General features: G+C 53.0%; 1 protein-coding gene across 3 annotated transcripts in view; it reads right to left on the minus strand.

Moving 5' to 3' along the window:
- SH3BP5L (SH3 binding domain protein 5 like) overlaps window positions 1-23183 on the minus strand; it is a 36814-nt gene extending 13631 nt beyond the window's left edge. Inside the window, exons 1-8 of one of the 3 annotated variants that reach the window (XM_070416719.1) lie at window positions 23021-23183; window positions 22230-22807; window positions 16464-16526; window positions 16199-16327; window positions 14619-14780; window positions 13018-13191; window positions 12406-12693; window positions 10882-11968 (exon numbers count right to left, since the gene is read on the minus strand). In XM_070416719.1, the coding sequence (XP_070272820.1) occupies window positions 11912-11968; window positions 12406-12693; window positions 13018-13191; window positions 14619-14780; window positions 16199-16327; window positions 16464-16526; window positions 22230-22412 (1056 nt within the window). In that variant the 5' untranslated portion in view covers window positions 22413-22807; window positions 23021-23183 and the 3' untranslated portion in view covers window positions 10882-11911. Of the gene's footprint in view, window positions 1-10881; window positions 12694-13017; window positions 13192-14618; window positions 14781-16198; window positions 16328-16463; window positions 16527-22229; window positions 22808-23020 lie in introns of those variants that run through there. The other 2 variants (XM_070416718.1, XM_070416717.1) reach the window with 2 other exon arrangements.
- Window positions 23184-25815: the final 2632 nt, after the last annotated feature.

Raw genomic sequence — 25815 nt, forward strand, 5'->3', positions numbered from 1 at the left:
AATTTTTGGAATAGTTTGAGAAGTGTTAGTCTTCTTTGAATGTTTGGTAAACCTAGCATGTAAATCCATCCAGTTTAGGACTTTTGTTTGCTGGGAGAGTTTTTTTATTATTATTATTCCTGCTTCGATTTCATTAGTTATTATCAGCCTATTCAGGTTTTCTGATTCCTCCTGTTTGAGTTTTGGAAGATTGTATGTTTTTAGGAATTTTCCGTTCACCCATGTTGTCCATACAGATGTTCATCATATTTTCTTACAATCCTTTGTATTTCGATGATGTCAATTTTTTCTTCACCTCTTACATTTCTGATTTTATTTGTTGGAGTCCTCTCTCTTTGTTTCTTGGTAAGTCTGGCTAAAGGTTCATCAATCTTGTTTATCTTTTTGAAAACCCAGCTCTTGGTTTCATTGATATTTTGTATTGTTATTTTAGTCTCTGTGTCATTTATTTCCACTCTGATTTTTGCTATTTCCTTTCTTCTACTTCCTCTGAGCTTTTCTATTTTTTAATTTTTAAAAATATATTTTTACCAATTTCAGAGAAGGGAGAGGGAGATAGAAATATCAATGATGGCTGCCTCCTGCACTCCCCCTAGTGGGGATTGAGCCCACAACTGGGGCACGTGTCCTGACCAGGAATAGAACCGTGATCTCCTGGTTAATAGGTCAACACTCAACTACTGAGCCACACTGGCTGGGCTCATTCTAATTATTTAGTTGTAAGGTTAGATATCCTTGTTTTTTTTTCCTGCTCTGACTAGGTGATTTTTTTCTACCTTATTTTCCAAATCACTGATTCAATCCTCTGCTTCATCAAGCCTGTTTATTCCTCAGTGTATTTTTTAAAATTTCAACTATGGTAGTCTCTATTGCCACCTATTTTCCATGTTTTCTATGTGTTTGTGGGGTTTTTCCCATGCTGTTGAGCATCTTTACAGCCATTACTTAATCTCTGTTTCTGATGAATTGCTTGCCTCCTTTTCATTTAGCTCTTTTTACAGATTCCTCCTGTGTTTTTATTATTTGGGGCCTGTTCATTTGTCTCCCAATATTGGCTGTCTCTTTTTGTTTGTTTCTATGTAGTAGATAAAACTGCTATCACTCACAGTCTTACTTAGGTGCCTTCTGTAGTAGGTGTCCTGTGGGACCCAGTGGTGCAATCTCCTTGATCTCCTAAGCTGGGTGCTCTAGGAATCTCTCTTTTGTGGGTTATTTGGGCCTCCCTGTTGTAACTGGGTCTTAAATGCTGTTGACCTATTTGTGGGTAGGATCAACCCTCAGGCTGGCTCTCTCAACCACACCCACAGCATGCAAACTTACATGCTGTCCACTCTTTGTGTCTTCATCTACTGGACCTGTTTTGCATGGGAGGGGTCAATCTGTGTAGACAGGTCAGCTTCCTGGAGCTCTGATATAGTGGCAGATCAATAAAAGACCATGCACTGTGAGCAGGGGGCCAGCAGGGCTTATGAAAACTGACCAAGGCAGTCTTACATCAGTGGTGGTGCTGGCCCCCGTGAGGAGAGAAAGCTGTACAACTCCTCTCCCTAGCTCCACAGCTACACCTTCAGAGACCCCTATAGAGCCACATTCCAAAGCTGCAGTTCCAAGCTATGCTCCCTGCTCCATTACCCCCAGCAGGACTTGGAGGAACAGATCAAAGCAGCCCTCTGATGGGTGTGGCGCTGGCCCTCAGCTCTTAAGAGGGAAGTGAGCTCCTAGCCTTCCCCTAGTGCACCACCAGAGACCCCAACAGGAGGTTCCTCGTGGTCACACCAATGTCCCATTTCAGAGTTGTACTTCCTCTCCCCTACAAGGCTGCACCAGTAGTACAGTACCAGCAGGGCTTGGAGAAATAGATCAAGGCTCCTTGGCCAGTTTGGTTCAGTGGACAGAGAGCCTGCGGACTGAAGGGTCCCGGGTTCAATTCCGGTCAAGGGCACATGCCTGGGTCGCAGGCTCAATCCCCATTAGGGGGCGTGCAGGAGGTGGCCGATCCATGATTCTCATCAATGATGTTTCTCTCTCTCTCCCTTCCTCTCTGAAATCAATAAAAATATATTTTAAAAAAATAGATCAAGGCAACCCTCTGCTTGGGGTGGCACCAGAACTTGGGAGGGGAGAGAACTGTTACCCTTCCCCTAGCTCCACAGTACGCTGCCAGACTCTGATGGAGGGTCCCTAAGGGGCTATGTGAAATGTCCCAGTTCGGAGTTGTGTCCCCCCCACCCCCACGCCCCCGCCGCAGCCAGATCTGAGCTTAGCAGAATGGGGCCAGCAGGCTTTAGGAATACAAATCAAGCCAGCCCTCCATTGGGAGTGGCACAGAGCTGTGGGAGGGGTGCTAGTCCACACCTCCCCCTAGCTCAGCAGCTGCCCGCTGCCTGAGAACCTGACAAGGAGGTCTTTCTTTGGGGTGAAACCTGCCTAAGCCATGAGTTGGGGAAAATTGGCCCTTGTTCCAAAACTACTCAGTTCAATGATCATGAGTCAGTTTATAGCTTCTCCAGAAAAAGAGCCCACCTCAGGTCTCTATTGGGTACAGCCAACAGTCCTTTTTCCTGCATTCAATCTTGGCAGGTGGTGTCACCAGTATTGAAGGACAGCATTAGTACACTTTCTCCAGCTGGAGCTGAAAGGATAGAAGTGCTTGACCCTAGCAGATGGCATCCAAGGGCCGTATGGGATGTTGACTCAGGACCAGAACCTCAGTAGCCTATCATCCAGATCTCTGGAGCTATGCCACCCAGATCTTCTCTTTATGGCTTCCATATGCCAAGTCTCCTTCCCTCTAACCGGGGCCCCAGGTGAGTGCCCAAGCCCTTGTGTGTTGGCCCTTAAGCACCTGGGATTCTAGACTCCCTCCTCTTTCCAGCAGACAGTCCTCACTTATTTCTGCTGCCAGATGCTATGCAGGCTCCTCTTCCCAGCCCTGGTGCTCTGGTTTGGTGGTCCCAGTGTGGGGTTCATCCCACTTTCCTCAGGAGGGACTTTTGCAACCACAATACCCCTTTGGATTCTCAGCTGCTGCACCTGGGTGCAGGGGCTAGCCCTCTGCGTCTCCACCCTTCTTACCAGTCTTTGTGTAGCTTCCTTTTTCCATTCTCCTGTGTAGGTGTTCTTCAGTTGTTTCTTCAGGCTGATTGCTCTAAATTTAGCTGTAAATCCAGTTTGGCACCAGGTGTGCTGATCACTACTCCACAGTGATCTTGGAACTCCCTGGCAGTTCCATTTTTAACTTTTTGCAGTGGCTGCACCAGTCAGCATTCCCATCATAGTGCACTAAGGTTCCCTTTGTCAGCATCCTCACTAGCGCTTATTAATTTATTGATGGTAGCCATTATCTCAGATGTGAGGTAATAACTCATTTTGTAGTTTTAATTTGCATCCCTCTGATGATTAGCGAAGCTGAGCATTTTTTCATATAGACTCGTACTTCTTTAACATTTGTGGGTGTAAGATAGTTAACAATTAACATAATAATGAGATTTGTGGTCTCTGCTCTGGTGTTGGTTATGCTTTGAGGGGTCCAGAAAAAAAATCTGATACTCCAAAGGTATGTTATCTTAGAAGCAAAAGACAACAGGCTTAGTTAAGGTGAAGATTTGACTTTTGTTAGGAAAAAATACTGCCCTAGCACATGACTACCCTCCCTGAACTATTTTTAGTTAGAAATTTTTTTAATTTCAGACCACTCTATGGGGTTCTTTTGGTCTCTGAGTTTGTAAGGCTGCCATGCAGGCCTCTCATAAACGTGTAAGGTTTAAATTGGTATGTGGCCCCTTTTTTTGTCCACAGCTTTACAGTGGCAACTAAAACCTCAGACACAGACTGAACTGAAGTTACCTAACACTCCAAATGCAACGTCTGGGGCTTGTTTGAAGCCTGAGACCACCCAGTGTTAAGGCAATGATGAGGCAATTGGGGAAATTTTAATTTGGTTTAACAGATGACACTAAGAAATTATCAATTTAGTCTGGTGTGGCAAAGGCACTCTGCTTATGTTCCAAAGGCCTTATTTTTCAGACTTGCATTCCAAAAACAGAAACTGCAAATCCAACTTCTGTCACCTCCCTGATAATGTTCATAGCCTTTGTTTTTCCTATCGCCTAAAATACACCAGACACCCTCCCCCATTAAGTTAGACCCGGTGACCTGGTGAATAAAAGCGGAGTGAAGTGACTGTGTTTGCCATGTTAACACACTGGGTGCCATCCCAACCCAACCCAAGTTTCTGACCCAGGGACTTGAGCTCAGGGACTTGAGAATGTGCATTTCCAAGAAGTTGCAGGTGATATGTTGCTGGTCTGGAGAACCCACTTTAGAAACCAGAGTTCTAGAAGAATCCTCTCTGGGCCAGGATCTCAGAGTGATGAAGGGTGGGTGAGAGACATTTCTACCGTTCTCACTTCACTGTGAGATGTTCATGCTCATAACTGATCATACCTCACAAAAAAAACCCAAAATTCTCAGAACCCACAGTCCCCAAGAAAACATCACTGTTTTGATCAGACTGGCTCCATCAGTGTCAGCTGGGTTCCAGGCACACAAATCCTCATAGAATTAATGGTGCAGAGCTGCCCAGAGGGCCTGGGGCACATCCTGAGCACAGTCCTCTGGGTCTTCCTACCTGGTTATAGGATGGCTACTTCCAGGAGGAAGTTCTACCCTCCCCGTGTCTCCGATGGGTCCTGCCTACATATTGCATTCACTCGTATCTGGCTTCCAATTATGAGATATCAAACCCTGTTAGAGCCAGTTGGGGTTGGAGCATGTTTGAAACAAGGTTTATCAGTGACTTTCCTGACATCAGAGCCATAAACTTCTAGCTGGCAGAGGGTCACAAAGTGCAGACAGCTCCACGAAGGGCCCACACCCTAGGACCTTGAGCTAGGTCAAGGTAAGGATTATAAATCTGACCTGGGCTCAGTGAGTGTCCAGGCACCTCACAGCACCATCCTGCTTCTGGCTGAATCCCCTGGGCATGCTCCTGCTTCAATTCCCAGTCAAGGGAAGGTCCCTGGGTTGCAGGTCCAATCCCTAGCCCCAGTTGGGGTGCACGCAGGAGGCAACCAATAAATGTGTCTCGCTCACATCAATGTTTCTATGCCTGTCTCTCTCTCCTGCCCCTCCCTCCCACTCTCTCTAAAAATCAATGGAAAAAATATCCTCCGGTGAGGATTAACAAAAAAAAAAACAAAAAAACAAAAAAAAACCCGCACACATCCATTTGCCACTGAGCGAACCTATCTTCACCTCTTCTCCACTTTTGTACCAATTCTTCTAGTTGCACAGTATTTCCTCTCATCCCCTCCATTTACGCTTCCATACCAATTTGCTTGCCTTTCATTTTTTCTGGATGTGCCTTTAATATATTCAATTTAATTCAGAAAAAAAGATAAACAAACAGCATATCCAAGGTGGCAAGTAAGCTAAATAGCTGGCTGCATTTAAAAAACAAAAAAACAAAATCTTGAGTTTGTTTCTGTTGGTGCCATGAAGACATAGCTTCCCTCCGAGAGAGACCATTCTAAGGCCTTGTGACCTTTCTTGTTGGACGGGTTCCTTCCAACTGAGTCACCACAGTCCCTTCTGCTAAATACAACTGTTTGAGGGAGAAGGAAAGTTTTGTGATCAGAGGCTTCAGAAATCCTGTCCAAAGTGGAAGCAGAGTTGAGTAGAGGTCAGCTGAAAGCCAAATAGGAGAGCAGGGCTGCACACTCCCGCCCAGGCACAGGGGCAGCGGGGCTCCTGGCCTCTCCAAGGGGAGTGGGAGACTGAAACCACAGCAGCAGCACTGAAGTTAGAAAAGCGGAGGGGATGTAAAGAGAGGGACTCATCCTCCCCTGAACAGTGGCAGCTTCTGGGAGCCCACCCAGTTCCAGGAGCCCCCGCCAGGAAGCCCCCATGCCAGCAGCTTCCACTATCCCTCCACTCTTCCCCCATCCCCACAACGCTGTAAGCTCCTGCCTCACCTCTGGAGAAGGGCAGGCCCCAACATGGCTGACATGCCCTTCTGCTGCGTGTGGAGTGGAGAGGACCCTAAGGAAAGAGGAATGGGGACAGGGTGGCTGAGGGCATGTGTGATGAAGAAGCTGAGGAAAAAGGAGTTTGTCTTCTTTTGCTAAACTCTGCCACTCTGGCCTCCATTCCATCCTAGATACCAATGTTCCTCTGTCCTAAATGGGGAAAAACTCATTTTGATTCCCCTTCTCCAACTGTGTTGAACAAGTCAGCTGGTTTATCCCAGGTGTGGTGAACGCCTGCCTGCCACAAGGAAGGAGAGGCCACCCAAGCACTCCGCCCTCCCCGGAACTGCAGGGTCCTGATGCAGTGGACAGTCATCAGCTCACACCCAAAGCAGCTGTCCACTGCCTCTGGCTGGGTCCCAATCAACCCTGGACTTGGGAGTTCTCATGCTCCGTTCCCAAGACCTCTCTGCAAACGCATCCACCTGTTCACATCGCCCCCTAAATGCCTCACAGGCTCAAACTCTCCACCGACCACGTCATTTTAGTTCTTTAAAGAACCTGAGAGGTCATCTGCCCGGTGCGGTGCACTTCTTGCAGACTGGGACACTAAGGCCCAGGGGAGCTAGCGGGTCATTCATGTGCACACAGCCCCTCGTGGCATAGGCAGGCCAATGACAGCCCTCTGGACAGTGTGGTCAGTGCTGTTCACTCCTGGGTTACATCTGCCCCCTTTCACACTCAAGTGTACCAGTTTAGACCATACATGGCGTATGGTCACTCTATCATGTCTACTGTAGCATGTTAAGTGTTGAGCAAGATGAAGTCAAATGAGCTTTGGGGAACTTGGAGAGGGTGGGGGGGATTAATTCAGAGCTGGCTGGAGAGCTGGGAACCAGAAAGGCTTTTCTTTGATGACAAGAAACCTGAGCTGGGTCTCAAATCCAGGCAAAGTCTAACAGGTTAAGCAGGGGGGAAACATGTCAAGAGTAATACAAGTATCAGCATGTTAGTGGGCAGATCTTGATGGACAGTGCCATGTGCCAGACCCTGAGAACATAAGATGGGTGAGACACAGCCCTGCCTGGAGGGGCTCAGGACAGATTTCAGAAGAGTGAGGCCTAGGGTCAGGAAGACTTGGAGGCGGGGGCCCTCCTGCCAGCACCTGTCCAGCTTGCACCCAGTGGCTGGGTCAGAGCTTCAAAGTAATGAGTGCCCCACTCACAGCGTCCCACTCTTTCCTCATCTCCCCGATCCCTCCTTGACTGTAGCCCTCTCTAGTCATCTATGTTTACTGCCCTGCATCACCTGCTACCAGCACGAACCTGTGTTCCTCACCTGGGCGCCCCACCCACTTTATGGTGTTTCTAACAAGCCCTACCAGTGTTTGTACTCAAAAAGATCCTGGCAAATATTGCTTAATAAACTGAACACATCCAGCCCTGAGGGTGTATTCAGTGGTTAGAGCATCAGCCCCCGCACCAAAGGGTCACAGGTTCAATTCCCAGTCAAGGGAAGGTCCCTGGGTTGCAGGTCCAATCCCTAGCCCCAGTTGGGGTGCACACAGGAGGCAACCAATAAATGTGACTCGCTCACATCAATGTTTCTATGCCTGTCTCTCTCTCCTGCCTCTCCCTCCCTCTCTCCCTCCCTCCCACTCTCTCTAAAAATCAATGGAAAAAATATCCTCCGGTGAGGATTAACAAAAAAACCAAAAAAAACAAAGAAAACCCCGCACACATCCATTTGCCAGCCAGTGGATTGTCCCTGGTTCCATCAGTCCCAGGAGGGCCCAGTGTACAGTCCTGGGGCTCAGGAATGGTGGGTTGGGGAGGAGGGGTGGAGAGAAATGATTGCTTAGGAATGGAATGTGGAGGGAAGTTAAGAAATGAACAGAGACAGGGCCTTAGGGAGGACAAGAAATGTGGGTGGAAAAAGAGGACAGGGCACAACAGGCACAGAATATCTGGTCCCAAATGACAAGCCACCCCACACACCTGGGCCAGCTCACTCTCACACCGCATGGAACACAGACGCGGGAATGCAGGAGGCCTGAGGAGCGGGGACAGATGGGACTCAAGTGGTGTGCCCCCCACACTGGCCCAGCGCCCACCCACCAGGTGCCCAGATGCCCACCAAAATTCCCGAATGGAATCTCACAGGACAGTCGTGAACATATGCTTCTGCTGTCCCCTGCTGACAGCGCAGGGTGTGACATCCTGGGAGCCCATCCCTCTCCTCACACCTTGAGGGAGACCAAGACTTAGGTGGGGACTTTATAAAGAGCCTCCTCGTCCAGCACACGATGGGACCAGGCCCCCCTGCACAGGTTCACTGTTGAACGGAGTGACTGGCATCCACGGATCTGCACCAGGCTAATCCACCTGGACCTTCTCCTTGTACAATTGCTAACACCTAAGAACAGAGACATTGGAGAACCACCCTACCGCCCCCAATGGACGTGGATGTAGAACCCAAGCCCTAACCAAGTAATCTGGTGCACATCAGACTGGGAGCGTGTGGGAAACAAAAAAAGCACGGCCACTGAGCACCCATTAGGCACCAGGTGGGCGCTGGGCGCTGGGAGACTGAGGCCCAGCTGCTCACTTGAGGACATGGTTCAGCAGCACTACTACCACTCAGTTTCGTGTGACATGGTGCAGGAATGGGAGGGACGAGGCCCCCACATTCCCCACAACCTGGCCATCTCTTGCTCACAACAAAATTTTTAACAACAAAATTCCCTTTGACCATGCTGATACTTCATACAACTTCCTAAGAGGTGACTACACCCACTGCCTCTACTGTCACTTCTGATTCCTGTGAGTTTGGACTCTAAGAATCCAACTGCCACCCTGGACAGATGGCTCAGTTGGTTGGAGGATCGTCCCTTAAACCAAAAGGTTGCAGGTTCAATTCCTGGTCAGAGCACATACCTAGGTTGCAGGTTCAATCTCTGGTTAGAGCACATACAGGAGGCAATCAATTTATGTTTCTCTCTCACTTCAAGGTTTCTTTTTCTCTCAAATCAATAAAAAATACAGCCTGTGTGAGGATTTAAAAAAAAAAAAATCCAACTTCCTCCATTTTCTTCTATGAAGCTGGAGCAGACGGGGTACTTCCACTCTACCTGTTCGTCTCATCCGGAAAAAGGCAGCTGTGGTGCTACCCCCCATTGTGGGAGTAAAATGGGTCAATGCATATGCCTGGCACAGGACATGCCCTGGGTGGTGCTGGCCATGGTTGTTAGAATCAGGCTGGGATGCTTTCACTGTGGCCATTTTATTCCATTAGAGCAGCGGTTCTCAACCTTCCTAATGCTGCGACCCTTTAATACAGTTCCACATGTTGTGGTGACCCCCAACCATAAAATTATTTTCGTTGCTACTTCATAACTGTAATTTTGCTACTGTTATGAATTGTAATGTAAATATCTGATATGCAGGATGTATTTTCGAACGACCCCTGTGAAAGGGTCGTTTGACCCCCAAAGGGGTCGCGGCCCACAGGTTGAGAACCGCTGCATTAGAGGAAGCATCATCAGCTCTAACCCTCCTGGTCTCTCCTCACTCCTACCTTATGTAACAGGTGATTTTGCAAGGAACGGGGGGGGGGGGGGGGGGGGGGAGGTGTGGCACAGCTAGCCCTTTCCTGGGTTCCTTCACACCAGGAGACTTATAGGTCCACACTGCCAGGGGCTGGGGAGGGAAGGATGACCTGGGTGTCATCTCAGAAAGCTCACTTGCCCAAGGACATAGGCCATGCACTCGCAGCAGCTTTCCTAGTGACAAAGGAAATAGTTTGGCACCCATCTGCCTTATCATACTTTCCTTATTTCTCAATAAAAACAAGCCAGGTCAGAAAAGGCAGTCTCACACTGGACAGTACCTGTCAAAGGGCACTAGTACATTTCTGTACACAGTGGCTCCTGATGTCCCATCTGAGGTCACCAGTCACTGCTCTGCCCTCCTGTCCCTCCAACTCCTGGCCTTTGCCCGGCCCCTTGAGTTTAGACCTCATTTCTCACCAGCTTTGCAGGGTTTCCGACCCTCCCAGCAGAACCTTCTTCATCCCTTTGACTGACCGCACTCTTCACCTGGATGTAAACACAGGTGCACCCCTGCTTAGGCTCAGTCCAAAGCCTTTGTGTGTATCATGCTCCTGAAATTCTCAGCCCTTCTCCACCTGATGCCACCAGATGTTTTACAGGCTAGGGCCGTGGTCAGCAAACTGCGGCTGGTGAGCCACATGCGGCTCTTTGGCCCCTTGAGTGTGGCTCTTCCTAAGCCTTAGGAGTACCCTAATTAAGTTAATAACAATGTACCTACCTATATAGTTTAAGTTTAAAAAATTTGGCTCTCAAAAGAAATTTCAATCGTTGTACTGTTGATATTTGGCTCTGTTGACTAATGAGTTTGCCGACAACTGGGCTAGGGTATACAGGAGGGCCTGGCCCACAAGTCAAACCTTGATTTGGGAGTCTCCTCTGTGTTAAACTTTTAATTTCAGGTAGACCACAAATAACTAAGTTATGACCTAAACATTGGGGCAAAAAGCACTCATATCTGAAACCCAAGTCTAATTGGGCAACCTGCATATTTGCTAAATCCTGCAACCCTTTCTTCATGCTCACTCCAATGAGTGGCACTCATAGGGACCACCCCAAAGTAGCTGGCAAGTCACTCCACCCTACAAACCTGCTCCACCAGCAGGTGGGATGGGGAATCGCCCCTGTGCACTTACCCCAGCCATGTTGCTATAAGCCTTCCCTCCTCTCTTGGCCTGGTTAAATCTCAGATCCAACTCTTCTTCACCTCCCAGGGGCCTTCCCTGACCATCCCATCGAAAGAGGCCCCCATCATCCTGCTCAACACCACCCCCCCTTCTCCCTTCCATACAGGGGTAGTAAACATTACTGTTACATAAACTATTTTATTTAAATAAAATCAGGGCAGATCCTTTCCCCCCATACACCAGCACATGCACACACACGGGCACATCTTCCCTTTCTTCCCTTCACCCACGGCCACCTCAAACCCACAGGTTCTCATTGTGACCATCCTACCTCAACCCTAGAACAGGGACACACCGTCCATGTGAAAGCCCCACTGCTCCCAGTCAATGGCAGCAGCACACAGGCCTAGGTACAGCCCTACTACCCAGTCTAGCTCTCAGCTCTCCCAGGGTGGGACAGAAGGACCAGTCCTCCCAAGGCACCCCAACCTGGTGAGACTTCCCCACCTTCCCCCCGTCACACGCACACACAGCCTGGCAGCACCACTAAACACCTAAAGCTGCTCCCTGTGGAGGGTGAGTCCCCTCCCCACATCAAGGGCAGCCACACTTTAGCATTCCCCAAGGGACCCTGGAGTAGGTATGGTATTGTTGGGGAAAGAGCACCGAATTCCCCAACTCCATCCTGCAGGAATGGGCTGAGATTCAGCTCAAAATCCTCTAAAAAGTAAACCTCACTCGGCAACAGGGATGGCAAGGGCCTCAGCATCAGGACCTCCTAACATCTCTACTCCCAACATGGACCCCGTTAGAGACCCACTAGCACCTTGGCAATGTGAAGGGCCCAACTCTTCTGGGGAAAACACCATGTACATGGGAGCCTGTGCGGAGTTGGGAATGTCCCCTATGCTGACAGCAGGGTCGGGTTTCACCTTTCCTGACACCAGCACCCTCAAGTCCTGCTCTGGGGCACCCAGAGCAAAGTGGCTTAGGTCATGAGGAGGGAGTGCTGAAGGGACAGGGATGTGTCTTCCACAGGTACACAGCCCCACAGTGCATGTTACAGGTTACACACAGGCAGGCTGGAACAGAGCATGGGGCCAGGCTGCCAGGAGGGCTCCTTCACGTCCCTCTGGCCCCTCATGAGAAGGGGAGATGGGAGGAACACCTGTCCACTTACTCAGGCTTGGGGGCCCGAGATGCTAGATTCAGGTCCACATCCACCTTCTGTGATGGGCTTCCCTGTGCTTCCTAGACCAAGTTCCCTGAGGGAAAAGCCAGGCAGAAGGAAAGAAGTTAGAAAGAGACCAGCAAAGGGAATGGACAGACCGTGAGAGCCGGAGGTAAGCCTTCTGAGGGAGTAAGGCAAAGAGAGCTGTCACCTGTAACACTGGGGAGGTGGGGGGGAATGACAAATGACAGAATCAGACACAGCCAACCCGACCTCTCCAGGGGAAGCAAGGACCCCAGGAAGAAGCTGGGAGCCCCTGTCCTGAGTGGGCTAGCAGGGTAAGGGCCACACCAGACCCCTAAGCACAGGCTACAGACTGATGCTGCGCTGGTGGCGGCCCCCACGGCCCCCGCTCCAGGTGCCCAGCTCCTGGCCGTCTAGACTGGCATGGTCCGAGAGACCCCGCAGGTGTTCCACGGAGTCACACTTTTGCAGGTCTGAGGCCACTGTGCGCAGGCTCAGCAGGCTTACCGTGTCTGCATCAGGGGCAGGACCAAGCCCCAGGCTGCAGCCCTCTTCTGGGGCCTCACCCTCGGCCCCCTCAATGATCCCACTGTCTCCGTCCTCCTCCTCCTCCTGGGGCCTGGCCTCAGCGCCCACAGGGGAAGAGCGCCGAGGGCCAGGCGGGTGAGGGGGCAGGCCCCTGCGGCGCGCGTGAATCTGCTCACTGATCTGCTCCAGGTTGCGCAGGGCCACTGAGTAGCGAGTCTTGGCCTGAGCAACCTGCTGCTCCAGCTCTGTCACCTTGGCCTTGTGCTCCTGAGGGAGGGAGGGACAGAATGGCATAACCCAGTTGGCAACTCTCCACAGCTGGGAGCTCCCAGTCCCCTTAGGTCCCACTGGGCAGCGCCACTCTGCCCCAAACCCACCAGATCCTCCTCCTCTCCTGATTCTCACTTTTTCTTGTTTATCTCTCTACAACTCCAATCCCTGCCAGCACCCACCCCCAACTCCACCTCCCACCTCCTTAAGGTCATTCTGATCACAGGCGCCACCCCGTCCCACCTAGTTGATCACACACTGTCTCCCTGCTCTCACTTGCCATGCCCGCCCTCTCCCACCTGTCCCCCTCCCCATAGCTACCTCCAGGATCTGGCTGAACTGGGCCTTGAGCTCAAAGTAGGGGCGGCTCTTGCCAATGGCCCGCCGGAGGGTCTTCTGCAGGGCCTGCACCCGAGCTTCAGCCTGCTGGCACAGCCGCGTTACCCGTTGGTGCTCCCGCTCACCATGAAGCCGTTCCTCCTCTGCCTCGTTCACCTGGCCCACATAGCGTAGATGACAGATTTCACTAAGCTGGGGGACATGCTCCTACCCCTGCCATTCATCCCAGACTGCCACTCCAAATGTTACCCTGGGGGAAACCCCACTGTCTGAGGAGCCTGGAGAGAGCACGGATTTCCTGAGACACAAAGGAGAACAGTGGGTCCTTGCACCTGCCTATTGTTGCCTGCACCACCGCCACTCGGGTTTGCTGCTGCTGGGAGGGTGCCAGGGCCCTATGGACAACTTGTGAGCCTGTCAGGAGGTCTGTCTGGGCACATCTTCTACAGTCATCATCCTCAGGGAGCCCTCAGTGCTGGGGGTGGGAGCTGGGGGGACCAGAGGAGCCCCAGTGGGGGCAGCCAAGCTCTGCACTGGGTTCTCTACATTTTCACGCCCCACAGGGAGTAGGCAAAGTCTCCTGCCAGCTTGTGCACCAAGACCAGGGGCCAACTTTGCCACACACTGGGCAGATGCACACTGGAGCCTGTCACGCCCTGCCACTCACAGCTCAACAAGCCCTCCGCAGTGCCACACTCTCCTGTAGGAGCTCCTGCTGTGCAAGGCAGTGGCCTGGACTGAGGGGTCCTCAATGGACCTGAGGCATGACCACCTCTCAGGAGCTCACACTTGCTGCTCTAGACTACATGTCTGTGTCCCCCCCAAAGTTCACAGCTGAAATCCTAACCACTACGGTGAAGGTTTGGGAGGCAGCCCTCTGAGGTGAGTAGGTCATGGGTGGGATTAGTGTCCTTACAAAAGGGCTCTGGAGAGCTCCCTCGCCCCTTCCGCCATGTGAGGACAGTGAAAAGAGGGCAGACTAGGAACCTGGAAGGGGGCTTTCCCCAAACACCAAATCTGCCTGTGCCTTGATGCTGGACTTCCCAAACTCCAGAGCTGGGAGAAGCATTTGTTGTTCAGGCCCCAGTGTATGTTCTTTGTTACAGTAGCCTGAATGGACTGAGACACTGCTCTTTACACGGTGAAGGTGGCTGATGCCAGGGAACCTCCCGATCCTCAGTCCCCTTCAAGTAGCTTGAAAATGATACACAAATTCCATTTTAAATATCAAAGTACAGTGGCAGAGCTTAAAAGCAAGGGAGAGAGAATATTCTGAAAGCAGAAGGGGTCATAGCTACACATAACAAAATGTGGTATTAAATCGAGAGCATCCAGCAGGATGAACTGTTTGGGTTAGTGCCTAACCTGGAGGCAAAGAGCCAAACAATCTGCGTCCAGAGGAGACGTGTAACCACTGGCGGCCAAACAGGGCAGGGCAAGAAACAGGTTTGCCTGAAACAGTTACAACTGAGGGGAGGCTGGAGTGGAAAAAAAGAAAGGAGCGAGGAGGGTGATGGGATAAAGAGACAGCAAAGAAAGCAAGGGAACCAAGGGAGGGGACCTGGTGGAACCGCCTGGCTCACCTTGCAGGTGGCGTGGTTGAGCATCTCCTGCCATGTAGGGTCCAGCCGGTTCTTGTCAGCCATGACACCCTGCTCGGCCACAAACACCATCTCCCGGGCGGCGTTGTGCATGCTCACAGCCCGCTCGTATCGTAAGGCTGCCTTCTGCGTCTCCTGCTGGGCCTGGGGGGAGAAGGCCATCAGAACAGGGAGTCCTCAGGGACTCCCAGTCCACTGTGGAGATATATCCTAGGTGAGGACAAGAGGAGGACAGCCCATTGCAATGCCTCACTTCTCACACTGCACTGACCAAGAAAGCAACATTCCACAAAGAGTATTTTGTAAGGTTATGGCCTGAGAGAAGATGGGAAAGCGTGATGCTGCCAGTGGAGGGTGAGTTGAGACCGACCCAGCAGTTTCAGAGCCGGCTGGCCTTCTGCCCTACAGAGAACAAAGAGAATTCCACCCCTTGGTAGTTGCAAGGGAGTTAGCGACGTGGATCAAGTCTCAAAGAAAGAAAGCACACCCAAGACCATCACATCAACTCCAGTCCAGTAGGGAAGGTGAAGGAAACAACCTGACAATTGCTCAGAGAGTCATCACAGACATGCTGACCAAACAGAACACTGGAAACAAACCTAAGTTTTCAGTTCCAGGGAACTGTTAAGTAAATATAGTATGTCTCATCTAAGGAAATATTCGGCAGCCCTTAAAAATGATGGCATGGATGTATATTTATTGACATGGAACTATGTCATAAGTAAAATAAAGGGATAAAAACAGCACATACTGTATAATACGTTTGGCACAATGTATACAAAAAATGTAATGGGTTATCTGTACCGTATTAACCACGCTTTTTACTGCCTATATTTTATGATGCTTTGACATCCCGGGATCCTTACTGGCCCTCCCAAAGCTAGTTAATTTCTGAGATAAAACTCCCTGTGAGCACACCTTCCACATGCAAACCAGCCGATCCAACACCCACCGCCTCCTCTTCCACACCAGCCAATGTTGCCTCTGCCCTGTTACCCAGGACCACGTACCAGACAACTAGGTCCCACCACAGAGCACAGAGCCCTCCCCTATTCTCAAACCATCCTGCCGCCCTACGTTTAGCCAGAGCTGCCTACCCTGCCTCACCCATTCCTCACCACAAAAAACAGTAGAAAGGCCATGGGCCAAGTTTTCTTCTCCTGCCTTCAGCCTCCTGATCAACCCAGGTGCTTCTCCATGTAACCCTGCATGGCATGCCCCACCTCTTGGGAACTGCCATTGTCTCTGCCACCTCACCCCATACTTGACCAAAACAAATCAAGTGTGCATGGTAGGACTTAGGCCAAATTTTGTTTTATCTTTTTCTTGTTTTACTGTTACAAGTATAATTTTCTAATAGTGAACCCACATTATTTGTGTAAAGAAAAGGGAGGAAGAAGGGTAAAAAAGTGGAGGGTAAATAAAAAAGCGAGGCATGAACCAAAAGGAAGAGAGAGAAAAGCAAAGAGAAAAGGTGATCTGTCTCCCCCTCCATACAGAGGAAGAATCCTGGGCCAAGATCGGTGCACGGCCCTCTCAGATCGAGGGTCAGGGGGCTGTACCTCCTTAGCCAGCCGCCGAGCCTCATAGTAGGGCCGGGCCTTCTCGATGCAGCTCCCCAACTGGGAGCCCTGAGTGTTAAGCTTCCTCGCTGACTCTTGCAGGATCCTCCGATAGGTGGTTCTGGCCTCCTGGCAAAGGGACAGATATGTGGACAGACGAATAATTGTGTGTGGGTACCAGTCCCTCTTGTTTCCTGTGTCGCCCCTTCCCCTGCCACTGTGCTCAATAGGGGACACATGGAGACACCCGGGGCGGAACACTCACGTCCAACTGCAGCTCCACCTGGTTGATCTCCTCGCTGGCCTGGTTCAGGTGCTCCAGCTCCTCCTGCCGCAGAAAGGGGCAGAGTTAGAGCCGGGGAAGAAGGCGCCGTGGGCTGGGTGGGCAGGGAGCGCATGCAGAGACAAAAGCCCACCAAACCAGGGGAGGGAAGAAGTACAGGGAGGCACTGCTCCTCCTTGTCAGAGACCTAATCCACAGTCCATTATCTCACAACTTACCTGTGTCAGGGAGGAAAGCCCCCACGTTAAAGGTCAGGAGATCAAGGTTTGGAGATGAACACTCATGCACACAGGGAAGTGGCAGCAGCCTGGGCGCTCTCCCTCAGACCGTATCAGCTCCTCCTCAAACCCCAGCCAGGAGTTCTCCTCTTCCCTGAGCCACTCGCTCAGCATGTTTACTGCACACTTACCCCAGCTTAGCACATGAGACCCAAGAATTCAGGACTCGGAAAGGTGGCAGCTTATGGCCCAGCAAGTAAGCAACAGACCCTCACGGTGTGAGGAGTCACGGGAGGGGCGGGGGCAGCAGCATCACCTACCTGGGCAGCAAAGGCTGGGGCAGGATACTCTGAACACCTGCCCCCAGACTGGGCCTTGATTGATGCACAGAAAGCACCAGTGACAGGCAGGTGCCCAGGAGGCAACGCTCAGATGAGAAGCCAGTGAGGTCAGGGCAGATGGGAAGCCAGGGCACAGAGCCTGGCACTCCCTGGCTGTGGCTTGGGAAGGCCTATCTGAGCAATGTGAGAAAGGAGTGGAGAGCCAGGCAGACAATGGTGGAGGCAGTCTGCAGTATCCGGCTGAGGAGGACAGCACAGGTCCAGGGAAATGCAGGCTGCAGAATTGTGAGGGCCTGATGGACAAATGAGGCCAGAGTAGGGAAGAGCACATGGTTCAACAGGCCACGAGCCAGCTCGGGCGTAGAGTGACAGTGACCCCAAGTCCCCACACAGTAGATCCTGTGGGAGAAAGGAAGAGCCTCAGGGAGAAGTCACCAGACACACTGGCTTGAGCGCCTCACTGGACCCAGGACCACCTGGGAGAGAGAGCAGGGAGGAGTGCTGGACTCAAGTTTCCACTCCTGCCCTTTCTCGGTCAAGTTCCTGAAGCCCAACAAGTCAAGGACACTCCTGAGGAGGAGCAGTGCCCCAGAAGGCGCCTGGTGCTCAGCTAAGGGACTCCCTCCAGGAGCCCTGCAGCAGCCAGTTGGACTCACAGAGATGGCCTACACTTGGCCGGAGGCACACTGCCACTGCCACTGCCACCTTGCACTCACCTCACTCAGCCCCTTCAACAGTCCCGTGTACGATCCCCCTTAGTCCTTCTATCTCTGTACACCTCCTCAAGCCCTGAGATTTGAGTTTGCAAGTAAGAATCCAGGAAACCAAGTTACATGTCCTAATTACAGTAAAGGAACACAAAGGAAGACACAACAGAACCAAGAACAAAGATATTATAGCCCACTTCCCCTGCCTCCAAAAGGGCCTCAAACTTGACTCTGGACTGAACAAAGCTGTCCAACAGAAATACAATGTGTGTCTCACACTTTCTAGTAGCCACATTTTTAAAAAAGCAAAACTGAACAGATGAAATTGTAACTTTTCATTTAACCCTACATGCCCGAGAAATTGTAATTTCAATTATGTTACCAGCACAAAGTATTTACAACACTCCTATACTTTTTTAGACGATGCCTGTGAAATATGCACGTTCATTCGATCCTCAGGGCACATCTTAGCCTGGCCAGTAGCACTTGGCTCCCGTACTGGGCAGTGTGGGTCTAGAAACTGATGCACATGGGCCACCTGGTTAGTCACACAACCCAGTGTCCATAAGACAAGACAGTCTGGAACCATAGGCAGCCAACACTCAGGGACCCCAGGGAGGCCGAAGGAAGTACTCCACCAGCACACAGTTCCGTTCCACTGCCTTCCCAACAAGGACTTCACCTGCAGCTGATGGGAGCACCCCAACGGGCCTCAGAAGAGGTAATTCCTGCAGGTTGAGAGGCCACCTCTCCCATGGGCCCAGCTCCTGTGTGTGACTCAGCCCAAGACGGTTTCAGACTCTGAGACAAGAGGTGCTGGCCTTCCCAGCAGCCTTGCTGGCATCCTCCCTTTCTCAGCCCATTCTCTTGATAGACAAAAACAATGAGGTGGGGTCCTGGCCGCTGTGCTCAGTGGTTTGTGCCAAAGGGTCACAGGTTCAATTCCCGGTCAAGGGCACATAACTGGGTTACAGGTTCCATTTCCGGCCCCTGGTCAGGGCAGTCGGGGCTTGTGCAGGAGGCAACCAATCAATGTGGCTCTCTCACATCTGTCTGTCTATCTCTCTATCTCTCTCCCCCACTTCCACTCTCTCTAAAAATCAATGGAAAAATATACTCAGGTGAGGATTAACAAAAAGAAAAGAAAAAAAAAAGGAAACCATGAGGTGTTCATCTAGCCATAAGTGACAGAGTTGGGGCTGCATCCTGGACCCACCCTTGGATCTGGCTGTCCAGCCTCTGTGACCACCCTCCACACTAAGGATGTGCCTGGGTGGGAACCTCAGAGAAGACAGGCACACCATCACCTTAGAAAACCACGGCAAAGGCCAGGCCGCAGGAGAGCAACAAGTATTGATTTTGGGGAAGGAGAGAAAGTGGGTGCAGGCCACCCTGCATTGTTTCTGTGGGCAACCCGAGATCCAGACTGCCTCCCACTCGGTTCCACAGCCCACACTGTTCCCAGCCAGACAAGGTCATCAGAGTGGAGGGCTCTATGGAAGTCATCCCCCACTGGAAAAAGGACGCGCAGGGTTTGGCTATTGGCGAAAGGCAGGAATCTACATCAGCACAGCAGCTCCAGCAATTAAAAGTCTTCTGTTGAATGAGGTCTGCCCCTCAGTCACAAAGCTCTAACAGGCTGGAGGTGGGCAAGGGGGTGGGGGCAGCCAGGCTGAACGGAAGCTGAGGAACACCAAGCAGTTGGGGAGCTGGAAACACCTGCCATGTGGCCTGCCCCACTGGGGACTCCTGGTAGCTGCTGACACAGAACTCCAGGAAAATGAGGTCTGAGTCAGCAAACACTGCCCATCAGTGAGCCTGCAGCCAGCAGGGAGGGTGACCTTCCTGGACACGTAGTGCATTCCCAGGATGCCAGGCCACTGTGGCAGAGGCCTGACCACTCAGGCTGCCAACATGCCTGTCTGCCTGTGCCAGCTATTAGAACACTAAGCCACGATCGCTGGGTGGGGCCAGGGTGATGCACGGCCCGGGCCTCAGAAATAAGGGAATTAAAGCTGTCTGCGAGCCAAACCAACATTCCAGATGAGGTGGCAGAGGCTGCAAAGTCATTCTTGAGAGTCTGAGTGAATGTATCCACTCGCCCCAGAAAGATGTGCCCATCACAGAGGCTGAGAAAGTCACCAAGGAGGAGACCCAGGCCCGGAGAACCACTTTGGAGGCCTCAGAGAACTACGCTGAGGTCAAGACACGGACATGGACAGTGGCCTTCCCAGGAGAACAGCATACTTCCTGTAGGCCTGAAGCTGGCTTCCATACAACTTCCAGGCAATCCCACCAGACAACGGAGCACGGGCATGCTGCCTGCCTGCCCAGAAACCCCAGTCCCTACATCACAAAGAGCCTCGCCCAAAGATCCAGAAAACACCTGAACAGGGGCCCTGTCTATCTTCGAATATCCCTGGCCCAGTGGACACGTCAGAACCGCTTCTCACCCACCCAGGCCAGAAGGATGCACTTGTCTGCGCACAGCTCCAATGGCGGCTTACAGCTCCCTGGTGGGTGCTGATGGATCTGTGGGTAAAGACCCGCTCAATGTACTAACAATCCACTTAAAACACTGAAACACACAAAAAGGAGAACAGTCTGTGCACTGTCGACACTAAAGGGACCCAGAAGACACATGCCCCACTCTCATCTGCACAGAAGAGCCCGAAGCCCGAAGGGCTGAGCGCCAGCTGCCTGCTCCACGAAGTGAGCCCCTCACAACAGCCTGCCTCCCACAAGACAAGGGCCGAATCCCCACTGAGGCCAGGAAACGGCCCGGCCGAGGGCCACCTGTGCAAGGAGACTTTTCCTTCTTACATAACCCTCAGCGCAACTCCTATTCTGGCAAGTCACGGTGGGCCCGCCGGAGGCGAGGGGCTATCACACGTGCCCAGTGTCCTCTGAAGATCACGAGCTCGTCCGCTGGAACTGCCGGTGACAGGACGCCCTAGTTCTGCACTGCCAATAGCACCTGAGGAACTGTATCTTCAACTTTCCCTTCTTTGTAACTGATTTGCTGACGTAGGCCATGTGATTGGACCGTGAGCATGGGAGTGACTGTGTGGGCGCTGGGCAATACAGGAGCAGGCGGGGCTGCAGAAGACAATGCTGGATTCTCTTCGGAAGCAGGGCCAGGAACGCAGCAGCGCGTCGCGTGGCCTTCCTCCCCAGTGTGCACAGGGGTGTCTTTCCCAAAGCACTACCGGCAAACTCACCAACGGACAAACGAAAGAACTTGTGAAAGATTCGTAGGACTCTGTCAGAGCAGTGCAGGAAGGAGTCATGCAAATCAGGGGGAACACCCCTCACTTTACAGAGAGAGAAACTGAGGCTTGTGGAGGTTACATAACTTGCATGAAAATCACACATCATCAGTCAGAAGGTTGCTTGAACCTCAGTCCGAAATGTTTTTCACTACAACTTGTTTCCTCAGTGGAGGACAAATCTAAAATTAACCAAAGAAATTGAGCTGATTTCAAGGCAATACCCGTGAAACAGCAGGAATGTCTGACACACCAGGGCTTCACTGTGAGCAGGGACACAGTTCCCACACACACCCCAGGAGCCCCGCCAAGAGGCAGGAAGGATTCGAGGACCAGCACCGACTTCCTGTGGACACACCAAAGTCATCTACTAAAGGAGTGTTGACAGAGAAGCCCAGGAAGCAAGCCCAGGGATGTGCTGCTCACCTACACAGGCGTGAGTCACCTGCACGCCAGAATCCTGAAGATGCTATGAACTGAAGGACAGACTCAGCCTCAAACACAGAAACGTGCTGACTCTCGCCTGCCCAAGCAGCTTCCCCAGCTAGTCCTTCCCAGCCACTGCCTGGAATCACTGCAGTCAGCCTCGGACGGCCAAGCACCTCCTCCACCCGGTGCCCACCCTGCTCCGACCTCACCCACTGCTGCAGGTCTCCTTCACAAAGAGCTGCCAGCCGACCAACCGGCCTGTAAATGCTCCACGGTGACAAATCAGCTCCCCTACACACCTGATAGCCACAGCACCCTTAGAGCTGGGCACCTGTGTCACGGAGGGCTGACCAGGACCAATACATATCAGACTTCCTCAGAGGCCTAAACCGGATGCCACCTTTGTCACACACGAAAGGTCTCAGCCTTTACGGACGGGAACATCCCTGGAGGCACTGATGACAACGTCCCAATCTCAGTCACCTCCTCTCACGTCCCAGCCACCCAAGTCCGAGCTCACAGCCTGCTGCTTATTTGGAAAGAACAATTCTGCGCTCCACTGACCGGAAGTGTGCCTCCTCCATGTCCCTTCCCTTCTTCTGAGGCTTCAGCAACCACCCCAGGCATTCGGGGCCTTTCTCGGCTCTGCCGCCACAAGCTAATCTTAGCGCTTCTCCCTGCACTGCACTGGTGTGTGGACAGGCTTGCGTTTCTGTCCTGCCCCGTGCCCTCACTGCCAGCTCTTCAGGAAGCTGGCACCCGGACTCTCCCGTCGGCCTCTCACCTGTATTCTAGGATCCAGCTCTTCCTCCTCCCCTGGAAACACCTTGGCCTCACTGCTACTGCTGCCGTCTCCGCGGGGCTCCTCTGCGACCGGGCTCCGAGGGCCTTCATCCGGCACCGCCTCCGGCCGCAACTCCCCCTGAGGGGTCTCCCGCCCCCCCGGAACCGGCCTGAGCTCCGCCATGCCGACGGGGAGAGGGCACAGCCCTATACACAGGAGAGGGCTGACATGCTGGGCCCAGGGCCCCAGCTTGAGGCTTCCCGGGCTCTGGGCGGCAAGAAGGGTCTCTCTCCTCAAGGACTGGCAGAGGGGACACAGGAGGGACTCGCGCTGGACTAGAGGCCGCGATTCCAGTCGTCAGGGGGGTTCCTGCAGCTAGAGCCTTGGCTGCACCAAAGTTCTTCCCCCCCAGCCTTGTGGAGCTGCTGCTCCGAGGCGGGGGGCAGAGGGCCTGGATCCGGGGCCGAGGCCTGCGAGGAAGCACACCATTCGGGAGGGCGGGGGCCGGCGCCACCGGGCGGGCGGCAGCTGGAGACACGGCTGGGCCCGAACGAGGCTGCGGCGAGGTCTCTGGGGAGCTGCAAGGGAAACAAAGGCCACGGGCGGGCTCAGCCCCAGGCCGCCAGGCCCCACTCTCGTCCCCCCACAGCCCCGACGACGACCGGCCGCCTCCGGGCCTCGGCCCTCAGGACCTGCGGCCGGCCCCTCCGCGTCTCCGCCGCTCGTGCCCGCCCCCCGCGACCCCGGGCGCACCCCCGGGGTTCACCTCGCAACTCCCCGCCCCGCCCCACCTGCGCGTCTTCCTCCAGCCTGCGAACACTCCAAAACCGGCCCCAGGCCGCCGGCACCGTCGGGCGCACGGGTGCCCCACGCACAGCACTGCCTCAGTTTACCTTACCGTGCGCGAAGCTCCAAACAACCTCCCCCCGCCCTCCCCACGACAAGCCGGTCCAACCTCATAGGACGGGGCAGAGAGGAAGCGGAAATACATGGCGGATAGCACGCCCTCCGCCACCCCGCAGCCCGCCCGCCCGCCCTCCCACGGTCTCCAGCCAGCGGCCTGATCTGGGTTCCCCGCCGCTCGCCCCGCCCAACCGGCCAGCAGTTTCCGTACAAAATGGCGCTCAACGCGCTCAGGTCACCTCACGCTGCCTTCGGCCCGTACTCTGCCACAGATGAATGAGGTTGAAATATGAGCGAGCTTTACTGAGAAAAATTAGTCCAGGAGATGGAAGCAGAGAGGCCCTGGTAGGTAGAGAAGTGCTACAAAGAGGATGAAGACTGACCAGCCACTTCGGAGCGAGCGCTGCCATCTTGCCTTACGGCCCTGTGGAGCTGAGTAAACCACTTCCGGCCTCGACCAGGAAGTTGGAAGCGCGCCGGAAGTGGGCTGAGGAGACTTCCGGCGCGGCCAGCCGGGCGGGTCCTCGCGTCCGGCCTCTGGCGGACTTGGCAGGTGGTTGAGCCGTCGTTTTCCACTAGTGTCCGTCCTCGCTGCGGTAGGTCGGCGGTGCCCTCAGTGCCCAGCCCACGGCTCCGCGGGGCGCATCTCTCCTCGGCGTCCCGTCCCCCGGAAGCTGACGCCTGCGAGCGCTCCCCTGAGAGCTTCCCTGGGACTCGGCGCTCCCCGGCCGCCGCGAGGAGCTTGGGCCAGGCCTGTGCGCCCGGGAAGGACCCGAGCGCTGCCGCCTGGGCGCTGCTCGCCGGTACGCCGGCGAGGCCGAGGGACCGGTGTTTCCGCCCCAGGCCAGACTCCCCGAGAGCCGAGGCCCTCCCTCCTCCCTCACCTCTTCACCCCACGTGAAAAAGTTGTTTCACCGGCAGTGCCAGACGACCCTTTAAAAGTGATTGCAGAGAGATTTCTTCCACAAAATTAGAAATTTTAGTTTTAAAATTCCAGTAGTGACGTTGCTCGCTGCAGTGGGTTAGCGGGAGCCTGAGTGCCTCGGTGAACAGATCTGCTGCATAATAAATGCCTCAGTCGTCTGTCACGTTCCTTCTTACTATTGCGGTGCTGTACAAAAACCGTGTACGGTACATATGGGAGTCAGTTCACTTGTTCTTTAATTTTGTAAAACTGTGACGATTGCATTTTACCCACCTGCCAGGCCCGAATCCGCCCTCTGGTCCCGTGCAGCCCCCCGGCCCCTCGCAGCCTTGCCCACGCTCCCTCCCTGCGCAGCTGGCCCTTTGCAGTCATGACTCTGGCAAGGATCGGGACTGCATTTGGCGGGAAGCTCCTGGGTGGACGCCTGTAACCCGACGGCCCTGACGGCTCCCTGCAGTTCAGCAGCCTTCCTGCCGCGTGCACCGGCCTCTCCCGGGGCTGCCCCCTCAGAGGACAGGCGCCGTGTCATCGTGTCCGGATGGTGCTGGGATTCCAAGCAGCTTTCTGCTGGGCTCGGATAACCTGTCGTGCGAAGAGGCTGGGCGCTGCACTGCTTGTTTTACTGAGGCCTCGACATCACGAATGAGGCTCTTTTCTGGAGCATCACTCTCCAGTGGACCTTTCTGCAGCGATGCGAGTGTTCGTGTCGGCTCTGCACCATAGGCTGCCAGTGGCTGCCTGTAGCCATTGAGCACCGGAGATGGAGCTGGGATTAAGGAACTGTATTTCAACTTAATTCTTTAAGTAGCCACATGTGGCTAGTGATTTCACTGTTGGACAGCACAGCTCTAGAACATGCCTTTCCTATAATCTCCAACGTATGTTGGATTTTCATATCTTTGATACAAAATAGATATCTCTCAATCTCCACTGTCATTTGTCTCAACCCTCCTTCCTCGCCCCCTGTTTGCTTCTGCAGCCTGGCTTCTGCTTCTGCCAGTCCACAGCAGTCACAGAGACAACCTCCTTTGTGCTCTGAACATGGCCAAATCACTGACATTCTGACCCTGGGGTATTTCTTATCATTTTTTAGCTCCTGAGTCACCCTTGGCCTAGGTTTCCTCTTATTTCTCCGACATGTTGATTCATTCCTTCATGCAGTATGTCTTCACTGAGTGTCTACTATGTGCCAGGATTTGGGACACTGTCCCAGTTCGCATGTAGCTTATAGTTTGTGTTGCTCAATTTTTAAATCAGTGACATTCAAGCTACTTGGACCACAACCCAGAAATACATTTTACTTTGCAACCCAATATACATATATGTGTAAAACTAGAGGCCCAGTGCATGACACTAGTGCACTGGAGGGGTGGTCCCCTCTCAGTCTGGGACCCCTGGAGGGATGTCCGCCTGCCGGCTTAGGGCTGCTCCCCACCCTAAGCCAGCAGGTGGACATCCCCGAGGGTCCTTAGTGCTGCGCAGAGGTGGGAGAGGCTCCTGCCACCACCACTGCACTCGCCAGCAGTAAGCCCGGCTTCCACCAGGGGGCAGCTCCTACATTGAGTGCCTGCCCCCTGGTGGTCAGTGCGTGTCATAGCGATTGGTCATACTGCAGTTTGGTCTATTTGCGTATTAGCCTTTTATTATATAGGATTACTCATATTACATACAAAGCATATTAGTAGTTGCTATACTATATTTTTAATGCTGGTGGAGACCTAGCCTGTTGATTTCTTGACCCACTCGCAGTTTGAAAAC

Source organism: Myotis yumanensis, unplaced genomic scaffold, assembly GCF_028538775.1.
Source record: "Myotis yumanensis isolate MYYU_CA2020_CCGP unplaced genomic scaffold, mMyoYum1.0.hap1 SCAF_5, whole genome shotgun sequence".
Lineage (NCBI taxonomy): Eukaryota > Metazoa > Chordata > Mammalia > Chiroptera > Vespertilionidae > Myotis > Myotis yumanensis.